At 46.3% G+C, this 12,278-nt stretch overlaps 1 protein-coding gene across 1 annotated transcript in view; it reads left to right on the top strand.

The window, feature by feature from the left end:
• Positions 1 to 11,986, top strand: part of IL10RB (interleukin 10 receptor subunit beta) — a 432,261-nt gene extending 420,275 nt beyond the window's left edge. Inside the window, exon 8 of the mRNA XM_086935323.1 lies at positions 11,694 to 11,986. Within this exon, the coding sequence (XP_086791449.1) occupies positions 11,694 to 11,885 (192 nt within the window). The 3' untranslated portion in view covers positions 11,886 to 11,986. The remainder of the gene's footprint in view (positions 1 to 11,693) is intronic.
• Positions 11,987 to 12,278: the final 292 nt, after the last annotated feature.

Here is a 12,278-nt window from a genome sequence, read left to right on the forward strand (position 1 = left end):
GCCAAGTCCATAAATCCCATGTAAACTGTTCCATTGCTAGCTTTTGTGTATTTAGCAACTAGTAGATAGATGTTGAGGCATTGATCGCTGGTTGATTTACCCGATCTGAATCCATATTGTGTGTCTGCCAGGGTATGATGTTCTTCTGTCCATGATGTAAGGCGTTTTAAAACCGTCCTGCCTAATAATTTGGCTGATACTTCAAAGAGCGATATTAGTCTATAGCATTGAGGATTGTCCCTACTCCCCTTCTTGAAGATAGGGACAATTAGTGCTGTAGACCAAGATCGTGGGAGTCCGGATTTTATGGCTATATTTAGTACCCTGGTCATGATGGGAGCCCAGAGATCAATGTTACTTAGGTAGAGGTCTGGTGGCGTGCCATCAGGCCCTGGGGCCTTATTTCGCGTCAGACCTTGAATGGCCTCGGTGATTTCTTGTAAAGAAAATTCTAGTTCCGTAGGCCGAACCCCTTCCCAACCTCTACCGGAACTGTGTCGCAGGGGTGATTATAAAGGCCCTTGAAATGGGTCACCCACTGCTCGGGAAGTATATTAGTACTAATTGCAGGTGCACTGCTGTCTTGAAAGCACGGCCTATTGATACATTTCCAAAATTTATTGTAATCCCTGTTTTCGCCTGCTTCCCTCAGATCAGCCCATACTTTTATTTGGAGCGTGGTCTTCCTTTGTTTGACCTTAGTTTTGTAAATGTGTCTGCAGAGGGCTATTTTCTGCTTGTCTCTCGGAACAGTTTTAAGACAGCATTTTAGGTCTCTCAGTGCCCGAGAGCAACTAGTGTCAAACCATCAAGGTTGTGTTGAATTCTTTGTGGGTCCTTTAGTTTTCAGTAAAGTATTAACCAGAATGGTTAAGGACTCAAACGCTGAGACCACCTCACTTCCCTCCACTGTGGGTTCTAAGCAATCTTGAATCTGATTATTGCCTTTTACTATTAGGGTTCTATAGAATTCCTGGGTATTGATTTTTGACCACTCTAATCGTCTCCCCTGATCCGTTGGCCGCACCTCGGTGTCTGCCAGATCATTCCTTACTGAGAGACCATTGTATATAATTTCGAGAATTAGGGGGTTGTGGTCACTAAAAGGACTCCAGTCCGTTCTCACCTCTTTAACCTGTTCCTTAGCAAAAGTAGATATTATCATAAAATCTATAATAGAAGAACAACCTCTGCCTTTAAATGTAGGTATGAGAGTACCATCTTGTCCCAAGACCACCAAATCTATTGTATGTGTGAGGGCATAGGTGTCTAGTAGCTTCATTAATGAAGTGCCCTCCTTATTATGAACAAAATGTGGTCCACTTTCTATCGGGCAGGATGACCAGTCCGGGCTTACAGGGAAAAGTTTTAGACAAAGGTGACAGTTAAAATCCCCCATAACCTGGACAATTGGTTCCCCACCCCCTTTCCTTTCCTTGGTTTCTTGGTTTAATCTACACTCTAGTTCCTGAATAACTATGTTATTTCCATCTACAGGCCCTTAGTTGTAGAAATGTAATATCAACAACCTCAGTCCTTGCCCTTGAAATAGCGCTGCCTGGAGAGTATGTGAGGTCCAGGGTGGTTGTGTCCATGTTCCTTTTAAGTCAAGATCTACATACAAGGCTAACCCTCCCTTTGCTCTGCCCGATCTGCCCTCTTAGGCTGGGACAAAAAAACATTTATAACCTTCTAACTGGTAGGGTGAGGAATCAATCGCCCACGTCTCCTGTAGAGTTATTATGTGGAAGCCGCAGATGTACTTCCTCCAATCCTCATTTTCAAATTTCCCCCCCAGTCCCGCTATATTCCAAGACAGTAGAAGAAGCCCTGCCCTAGTTGATTTTCCTCCATTGGGATCTCATTTAGCCTGGGTTCAGACTTCCTTAGCTGAGTCACCCCATAGTCGCCCTCCCCTCCCGTTGTTATTTGGGGTTCTTCCGTTCTATCTACATCGAGAATTTCCCTGGTCCCCTTTTCATTGTGTTCAGTTTCCACCCTTGTACCCACCCTTTCTGGGCTATTTCCTAGTGGGGGTAGTCAGTCGTTTTCCTCTAGAGATTGTAACAGACTGAATCTGTTTGCCCACTGGGGGTAATCTAGGTTGGGTGTAAACTGACCTATTTGGTCATGCAATCTGACCCAATGTCTGGCTGGTGCCCTTCCTATGCTACGGTTAGAGTAGATCTAAGTATGAAAGAACCATCTGGTTGGATAGAAATATCCCAATGGTAAGGTGCGTATGGTACTGGTCTGATTCCTGTTTGGATTACCTAGAATATATTCCACTAGATTGGTGTCCCTAAAATTCACCACAATACAGTCCCCTGTGATGTCTTTTCTTCTACCACCTAGCCAATTAGCTAGTCTTACATGAAGAATCTCCCCACATTCCCCACCTTTCAAAAGACCTATGTATATTCAGCCATTTGATGATCTTGTTTTTCAGTTGTGAGTGTGATTCTTTCTCAGCAGCCCTAAGTTCAGGTACCCCAACAAAGACAATAACATAAGGGCATGTTTCAGGGGGCAGGTTTATGTGTGGTGGGAAGTTTTCTGGTCTATCATTCGGTGGGTGGTCTATTTGATTTGTTTCAGACAGATCTTGGGTTATGGAAATCCCTGTTTGCCCCGGTTGCGTACATATATGTTGTTGAGCCTTATCTATGTTCTTATTGATCTCCTTTTGATTATTCCCCCTCTCTGGAAAATCATGTACTTGTGCAATGGTACAATTGTTTTTACCCACCCTTTGACCAACTGGCGTAGCGGTTGATTGAATAGGGTCTGGGATGACCTTACTACTTGTGGGACCCTTTGACTTTCCCTGTTTAATCAGTTCATTTACAATTTTATCAAGCCTGCTAATAATTGGTTTTAGCTGGCTTATGATAAGGGATTCGAGGTGTTTTTTTAGGTCTCCGATTACCTTGTCCATCCATCCTGGTGGGCCGGAGTGGAGTGGTGCTACTTCGACAGTACTCACATCATTATTGTCTTTTAGACGATGTGCATTTGCGGTTGATTTGATTTTTCGAGGTTAGCCCTTTCTACCGCCCCGCTGTTTGGGAGTTTTGCGTGTGACTGTATTACTGTCCCTAGTAGTGTCTGTCCCTGTCTCTACTACCAACTGGGCACAGGGGATACCCTCAGTTGAGTTTCCCAGTATCTCAGTTTAAGAGATTTCTGATGTATTTGGATCCCTGGGTTGTGTGGGTGTGACTAGGATAGGTATTGGGGAGGTGGACAAGCTCCTTTCCATAAGCTCAATCTACCCTGAGACTTTCCTCAGCATCAAGTCAATGGCAGTGGGTTTTAATTTACGAGACAGGACTACATTTGGCTCTAAGCCTACGGAATCAGGTGTACAAGGTAAGTGTGCTTTACTTGTTGCCGAGAGCATTTTCGGTGGTTTAGACATAGTAACAATCAGAGGGGATGCAAGTATTTACACTTACTACACTATCCCCTGGCGCTGGCCTTCCACGGGGAAGCTAGTATATGGGCTCTCCCTGTTGTGGATCACAGTATACAAGCAAATTAGTTCCTTCAATTCTCACCAATACATAAAAGTCTGTGGTCTAAATTTCGAATCGTACTAGACAGTCAAATCAGCAATTAGTGGGGTCATGGTATCAATCCAGTAGGAAAAGTTCAATGCAAAGTACCTTTTCAGAGGAGTCAAGGGGTGTGGCCCAGCCCGGCCTCCTCTGGCCTCGGATGGCCGCAGATGGACCCGCCCTTGACCCGGCTTCACCCGGCTGCTCCCGCGCGCGACTCGCGGGCGAGAGCGTTTCGCACTTTTCAGGTGCCTCCGGGCACAGTGCTGGCATCAGAGACGCGACCTGGCCGCCGGGGCACCTGGGAGTTGTAGTTTCAGGCCCCCGCGGTGGTTGTGGGCGGTGTGGGCGGTGTTCCCGAGCTGCCGTTCCCCTCACGGCGCCTGCTGGGACCCGCTGATGCAAGGATGCACGAGCCGTTGCCCTCATGGCGGGATAGGGTGAGTCAAGTGTCTCAGTGAGCGCTCGGCGCTCCGTGCTTTTCAGGCGCCTCCGGGTGCAGTGCTGACATCAGAGACGCGACCTGACCGCCGGGGCACCTGGGAGTTGTAGTTTCAGGCCCACGCGGTGGTTGTGGTCGGTGTGGGCGGTGTTCCCAAGCTGCCGTTCCCCTCACGGCGCCTGCTGGGACCCACTGATGCAAGGATGCACGAGCCGTTGCCCTCACGGCGGGATAGGGTGAGTCAAGTGTCCCAGTGAGCGCTCGGCGCTCCGCGCTTTTCAGGCGCCTCCGGGCGCAGTGCTGACGCCAGAGACGCGACCTGGCCGCCGGGGCACCTGGGAGTTGTAGTTTCAGGCCCCCGTGGTGGTGTGGGCGGTGTTCCCGAGCTGCCGTTCCCCTCACGGCGCCTGCTGGGACCCGCTGATGCAAGGATGCACGAGCCGTTGCCCTCACGGCGGGATAGGGTGAGTCAAGTGTCGGCATTTAGTTCAATATCCATCAGGAGCCTTAACATTGATCAGTGAATATCATAGCCCAAAGGAAAAACCCATCCAAAGCATATTTAATCGTTTGCTTGCTACTGTCCATTCCTTTATACCATACCCCCTTTCAAATAACAGAGCTGCACAGGAACTGTATATGCGTTAGATTCATGCTATCCTACGGCTCACTTTTGCTTTTCTTAGTATATTGTTGGGGAGGAGCCTGTCATATGTCACATGAAGGGTGTCTTCAAATATGCGGTGGCGTCGAGGCTCTGCAGTCTTGCCATTGATGCAGATTGATGGCCCGGGGTACGTGGAGTTTAGGGTTGGCAGGGGCGGGCAGAGGTCAGCTGACTCAGCCATTGCTGCACTCCAATCGTATGCTATTATAGCGGAGGGGGGGGGAGTGGGAGGGGGGATAATGATATGTAGGGGCAGTACCCACGTGTAGCCTTTGTCTTTCAGAAGGGGTTACATAATAAGAAGAAAATGTAAGACCCTTCCCCAAAGTGTCTTTTCATGCCATAGGTATCAAGGTACACTATTTAGATTCAACGATGGATTCTTTATTGCCTAGGTAATATGCTTGAGGAAAAACTACATTTGCATCCATATCTAAAAGAAAATCAATTTTCTTCAATACTGAAACTACAGACTATCCAGAAAAATTATGAATTCAGAAATTGGGAAATGTATAGGGAAGTGGCAGATGAGAGAATGGGTGCGTTTGCAATCGAGCGGAATAATTTTGCATAAACTAGACTTGAAGGTGATCAGTAAGATAGACCTATCATATTTAGACTCTTCCAGTGTCTTCATCCTTCGTAGTATTGAGATACTTAAAATGAGTTACAGTTACTTCCATGGTTATTACAGAACTTTTGTTTCACAGGCTTCTTTATATGAACTGTATTCTCACATTGCAGCATGGGCGTTTTACCTTTTATCTAACAGAATGCCCTGCTGTACACAGAGGTACGAGGAGGCCGCCACATGCTGTCACACCCCAGACTGCCCCATTAACATTCTGTATGTGGCAATTAGCTGGCATACAGGATGACAATGGGCGGGTGGGGCTGCTCTTGTGCCCCAGGAGGAGTGCGAGGTGGCCCCATCAGGGGAGGGTGAGGGCTCTCACAGGGGAGTAGTGCTGCTCCCTCTGATGGCCAAAATTAGGGACAAAAGGCGTCCGTAAAAGGGATCCTCACGGACAACGGACGTGAGGACCAAATTACGGACGGTCCGTGAAATTTACGGACTGTTGGTCACCCAACTCTGTATTCCTTTTCCAAGCATTACTGTGTAGTTAAAAATAAAGAGAGTTCGATCCTAATTTGTACCAGCAGCATTCCCGATGCTTAAATGTGTAATTTATCATTTGTATTTTTTGATTTGGAAATAATCCAAGCAGTCTGACAAATACAAACATTGAACAGACAATAATACGTTCAGCAATTCATTAGAGAAGGACAAACTAAACAGAAGCCAAGGAGAGGAAAACTGAGGGAAGAAAATCAAGGCGAAAATAGTTGCCACTTTTATACCTTCATATCACAGTATATTATAAACTAGCAGCCCGTCCCGACCTTGTCCGGTAGCAATCAGGCTTCCCCGACCCCCGCCTGCCCCGACATTGGCCATCAGCCCGGGCCCCCGTCCGCCCTGAGCCCCGCCTGCCCTGACATTGTCCTCCGGAGGCTTACCTCATACAATTATGCCAGAGGCCCAGTGTTGCAGTGGTGGCCAGCAGCAGCGCCTGAGGCACTGGGGAGCTTTCTGGGTAAGTGGGGCTCTGGCACTCTGTTTGCAGGGAGGCGAGGATGAGCAGAGATTGCAGGGATAAGAGTAGGAGTTTACAGAGTATGGAGCGGCCAGCGGGAGCCGGGAGCTTGAGCACAATTATGCCAGAGGGTCCCCCGCCTGTCCCGACCCACGCTTGTCCCGACCCCCGCCTGCCCTGACATGTCCCCCGGAGCCTTTTTGTTGTAACTCCCCGTCCCCCGTGTGCCCCGACCCCCGCCTGCCCCAACAGTGTCCCCCGGAGCCTTACCTCAGCCGCCGCTCCTCAGTTCAGCGCTCCTCGCCGCTCCGCCGGTCCGCTGCTGCTCACCGCCTGTGTGCCACTCGTCAGTGCTCCTCCCCCACGCCATGTCCGCCGCTCAGCCGCCACTCCTCAGTTCAGTGCTCCTCGCTGCTCCGCCGGTCTGCTGCTGCTCACCGCCTGTGTGCCGCTCGTCAGTGCTCCTCCCCCGCGCCATGTCCCCCGCTCCTCCTCGCGTTCCTCGCGCTCCTGGACGACGTCAGCACGCAGGTCGCGGCCGGCTCTACTTCGAGTGGACTACTTTTTTTTAAATGTACATTTTTTAAATAATACGTATTTTTTAAATTTATAAAGCCTATTTCCATCTGCACACCCTGAGGATTCCAACGATGTATCGGGTGTGTGGATTGGCGCTGGGGGTCCCGAGTTTACCCGCCTCAATGCCTCAAATTTCTTCCTTTATAATAGTAGTATAGATTGCCTATCGCCTTTCAGCAGCCAAAGAATGCTCGATAAGATAAAATCAGGGATTGATCAAGTAGAATTAGACAGCGAAAGACAACCAGGTAGTGAACAAATAAAGATCGGGGCCCGAAGCTTGCCTATGACTCCGGCATCTTTATTCACTCACTTGTAACCAAAGGATTGCTACCTCTATCTCATATATCTAGCCAAATAATGTCAAACAATGGTGTACTGTGGGGGGCATCGACATCGCTCAATCTCTCACATTAAATATTGTGCTATTTCAATAGCAATAGAGACAATCCAAGAGTTACACCTATCTGCAATCTGTTCATGACCCAGCATGATATCCCTAATATTAAGTTGCAGATCACATTGTAATTGCTGTGAAATAAAGCGTGCAATGCCACCCCAGAGTTGTGAGATACTAATGATATCTGCAGCAGGGAGCCCACATCAAGATCAGCTTTTCCTACTCCCATTATAAACTTTGATCCTCTTCCTAATTGCATATTTTCTCGAGGGTGTAATACAACATGGATAGAGTTTTAAATTCTTGCAGTTTCAAATGTACCGAGGTCACACAAGAATAGACAACTTGAAAAGTACCCTATAAATCAGACTCCTGAAACTCTGCCCCTATTATAAGACTCCAATTGCTCTACAATCAGCCTAGATCATCTCCTTTATGCTAAGTCAATATACGATAGAGTTCACGAATATTTAGTTTACGATCACTATATATATCTATATATATATACTAGCAGCCCGTCCCAACGTTGTCCGGGTATGAATTGCTGCCGGCCAGTAGTATATTGTTTTGTAGGATTTAGTTTTGATAGCATTTCTTATCTGTGACAGGCCTGTGAAACGCTCAGATTCACAGTGCACTGCTGATGCACTTAAGAGTGCGCGTTCAGTAGTGTGTGAACTCGAGTTTCTCTACATTATTTTTCCTTGCAATATTATATGGCACGAACTCAACAACATGGCATGAGCACAATTTACATTACAGAAGAACACATTCATTTGTGGTAGGCATGGGGAGACAAAGCGATTTGCCTGGAATCACAGGATGTTGAGTTGATGCCGAGATTCGAACGTAGCTCCCCAGCTCTAAAGTTCGCAATTCTAGAACTTGTGGCGGGAGGTGTGCCTAAAAGTGTATGTCAGTGCTGGCCATCAATGAGAGAGACCTGTGCATTTTTCAAATCGGTAGTGAAAAAATATGGGTATGTTGCTGGAGATGTGGGCCGCCGTGCCACCAATGTACTTACAGGGGAAGGGTAAACACCCATTATTACGCAACTTTCTTTCCGCATACCATCACTCCGCATACTTTCATTACGAAAGTACCATGACTCCGCAATGCCATTATAATGCATGGCATTACATTTTATATGCTTTTACCACGAAATTCGTTGTAAATGCATGAATGGTAAAAGCATGTTTTTTTTAAATGTTTGGATGAGGTAAGTATGGGTATAGGGGTATATGTTTTGGGGTACTGAGGTATATGTTTTGGGGTGTTTGGGTATTTTAAGGGTTCAGATATAGTTTTGGGGTATGGGGTACAGGGGTAGTTTTAGGGTTTAGGCCTTTCCTCATCCTAAGAAACATCCTGTTGGCCCCTGCCCATGCGACAGGTATTCAAAACAAAGCACACTGCACTTTATGTTAATTTGTACCTTATTCTTGAATCTCAGGTTGGTTTATCCTAAACCAATGTTTATAAAATATGGAATCTACAATGTTGATGAGGCCATGAAATTGATTTATAATGCGAATTCGCCGGATATATGTATTTTAACTGCTACTTCTATATGTAAATCTATTTATTATTGGAAAAGTATGATGTTTTAACTCCGTTCTTTTATCTGTATATTATAATGCATTGTTTTTCTTGCCTGTATGCTTTCATGGTCATTTGTATAATATGAACCGAATAAAGCTTCATGAAATGAAATGATGGGTTCAGGGCTAGGTTTGGGTTTTGGGGTACAGGGGTATTTTTAGGGTTCAGGGCTAGGTTTTGGTTTTGGGGTACAGAGGTATTTTAGGGTTCAGAGCTAGGTTTGGGTTTTGGGGTACAGGGTTATTTTTATGGTTCAGGGCTAGGTTTGGGTTTTGGAGTACAGGGGTATTTTTAGGGTTCAGGGGTAGGTTTGGGTTTTGGGTTACAGGGGTATTTTAAGGGTTCAGGGCTAGGTTTGGGTTTTGGGGTACAGGGGTATTTTAGGGTTCAGGGTAGGTTGGGGTTTTGGGGTACAAGGGTATTTCTAGGGTTCAGGGCTAGGTTTGGGTTTTGGGGTACAGGGGTATTTTTAGGGTTTAGGGATAGGTTTGGGTTTTGGGGTGCAGGGTATATTTATAGGGTTAAGATGGGTTAGTGTTTAAGGGAGTTACCTGAGGATCCTCCAATCACCCTTGCCCCACCCACCCCGTACTTCCCCCACAACCTCTTTCGGCAGTGAGTGGTCACCAAGCATGGGGGAAGAATGGCCCGCCACACCGGCAAGTGGGGGAGAGCGGGGAGTAGGGAGCTAATAGCACATTTTACATTGCATTTATCTGCGTGCCTGTGCTTATTTGCTGGTAGCCTCCTCCATGCAACGCAGCATGGGCCCCCCAATCAGGGAGGAGGAGCGTCGCCCCCTGTTGCCAGTACAACAACGGTGAAAAAGAAAATGGTAATAAAATGAATTACCATTTTACTCTTCAGTGCTCCCTGTCCGAGCAGTCTGAGGGCAGGCCACTGCTGCTGACTGGCAGCAGGCGAGTGGTGCTCATTCCAGTTTAAAGTGTGCATGTCATTTTGGCCGGCTGTCTTGCAATGTCCAGCCTGAAATGCACACTTTGAAATTCTCCTCCCTGCTATCTTAGACAGATGGGGATAGCAGGCACAGGCCCAGTGCCTGTTGGAGTGTCGAGGCAGCCCATTCAAACCAATCCTGTCGCTGCTGTCATGCTGCTCATCTGCAGCATGAGAGCAGCATCGGGATTTGGAGAGGCGAGTTGGCTGAGGCTCCATGAGGTTGCGTCACGCCGTCGTCATTCATTAAGAAAACACAGAGGACGATGAAACGTGGGTGAGTATATTTTTTAATTTTTTAAAAATCTCAACCTCAACTCCAGAGCTCTCAGCCACAGCTTGTTATAAACACCAATCTGTTGAGGAGCCATGCGTGAGAGCTTTATTATATGAGCCTAAAGGCATTATGATGTGATGCAATGCCTGTCACTGGGTTTGGCTGTCAGTCGTCTCAACGCCCCTCCACTGTTCAGAGTCATCAGCCGCCACTGTTCAAATTAAAGGCATCCAAGCTTTTTGGTTTTGGTCTCATCCCAATGTAATTCCTTCCTATCCATCTTTGGTCCCCAATTGAAATTCTGATATTTTGGAACCATCTAAAAATTGAAACTGTTGTCCTCCATCTTTAACCGAGGACTGTCATAGATTTTCATTCCTCCTAGAAACCTTAACATGTGCGTGCCCACTGCATGCAAGCTCTAGTTATAAAAATGTTATTGATGATTTAGCATAATGTAATATTAATTTGCATTTCAGTAGTGCAGTACCACGTCTAATGTGGCATCATAGCATTATTCAGGGATTTGGAGCTACTGATGGATGGAGTGTTGGTTATTGTCACTAATGTGTATTATAGGGTGATACATGTCGAATAAGATATGTGCAGCAGTCTTGACTGGAAAGAAGTTTCGCAAGAAGAACTTAGGCGGGAGGCTGACAGCAGGAAGCTTGTGTGGAAAGCTGCCAACACTTGAGTGTGAGATTGAGGAAGTGGTTGATATGGGCGGCTAGAGATGCGTAGGGTTGATCAAGCTGGGACTCATACCAGAGTTAAACACGGTCGCATGGTCCAGAGAGCGCACTGTGATAAAGGAAGTTATGCGCATAGGAACAAAAGGTTCTTGATAGCTGTGGAAAGCAAGTAAGGGTGAGTATTCCCAACGTGGCCTGCAAGGGAATTGAAGAGATTTGATGACGAATATTGAGCGTTCTACCTAGATTTGTTGAATCTGGGTTGTTTATCTGAGGTTGGATCTCTGAGTAGAGACTTCCTCTTAGTTGTATTGTGTTACATCATGATAGGTAAGAACGTGGTTGGCAATACTGCATGGTCCAGTCAATCACAATGATAGCTGTTGTTATGTGCATTTGGACAACCAGATTTTGAGGGTCCTGTGGAAGCCGATGTGACCGGGAATACTCCAGATGCAGGCTAAATGGACCCACTGGCTTAAGTGATCCATGACCCAATGCCTCCATGATATTGCATTTGGCCATCACATCCCCAGGGCCCCTGGATTGTGCCCTAAAGGCTAGCACATTCATATCACCTGAAAACGGTATGAGGCAGGATCAAGGACATCCTCTGTCAGGGAGGTAGACATGAGCCTTAAAGGGACTCAATACTCACTCAGATGGAAAAATCTTGTTTGCGCTTATTTTCCAGAGTTCTAATGCAGTTAAAGCCATGTTGACCAATATATTCACTATATATATTAGGATGTATACATTTTTGGACAAAGTGTGTGACTCTTTTGAACTTTGTGAAATTTCGAGGCATGCCATAATTAAGAAATAAATTACTTTATTTACATGCAGTGTCTTCATATTTACAATATTTAAAGTCCTAAACAGTGGATTCACCCTCACATTTTCCCTTTTTTGTCAGTTTCTCAGCCAGCCTGTCTACGACATACCATTCCCACCAGTCAATTCTAAGGATGAAGTGGATGAATTGTGCATTGCAGTAACTGTCCTTTCAGAAGAATGTGAAAGCAAGCGACTGAGTGAAGAGAGCGCAGACAAAGGTGCTAGGACAGCTGAGCGGGATCTGGATGCCCACAAACCCTTTCTTTCCTGATAGCACCTGTGAATGCCATTACCATTATATTGCACTAAGTGGATCCAAGACACCAGCTAGGGACAGATGGAACTCAATAACCCTACTTATTTTACTGACTCCAAGCTGAAGTACAGAAGTAAATACAAGGGTGCCTGCTTTCAAACCACATTGAAGGTCGCCTTATCCTGAGTATGCCCCATGCCAGAAGACAGAAGAACAACTCTGCAAAACCATGCACTACATTTGTTGACCAACTTGTATTTTTTCCTTTGCATGTCCGTAATTTCTAAATATTTTTCTCATCTTAGTGCTAATGAACATATGATTTATTATTGGACTCCGTGAAGCTTATCCTTTGTGTACACCTTCGCCCAAAATGTTCTTGCAAGCGAGAAACAGGCCCAAGTTGTT

This window comes from Lissotriton vulgaris, chromosome 8 (assembly GCF_964263255.1).
Source record: "Lissotriton vulgaris chromosome 8, aLisVul1.2, whole genome shotgun sequence".
Classification (NCBI taxonomy): Eukaryota; Metazoa; Chordata; class Amphibia; order Caudata; family Salamandridae; genus Lissotriton; species Lissotriton vulgaris.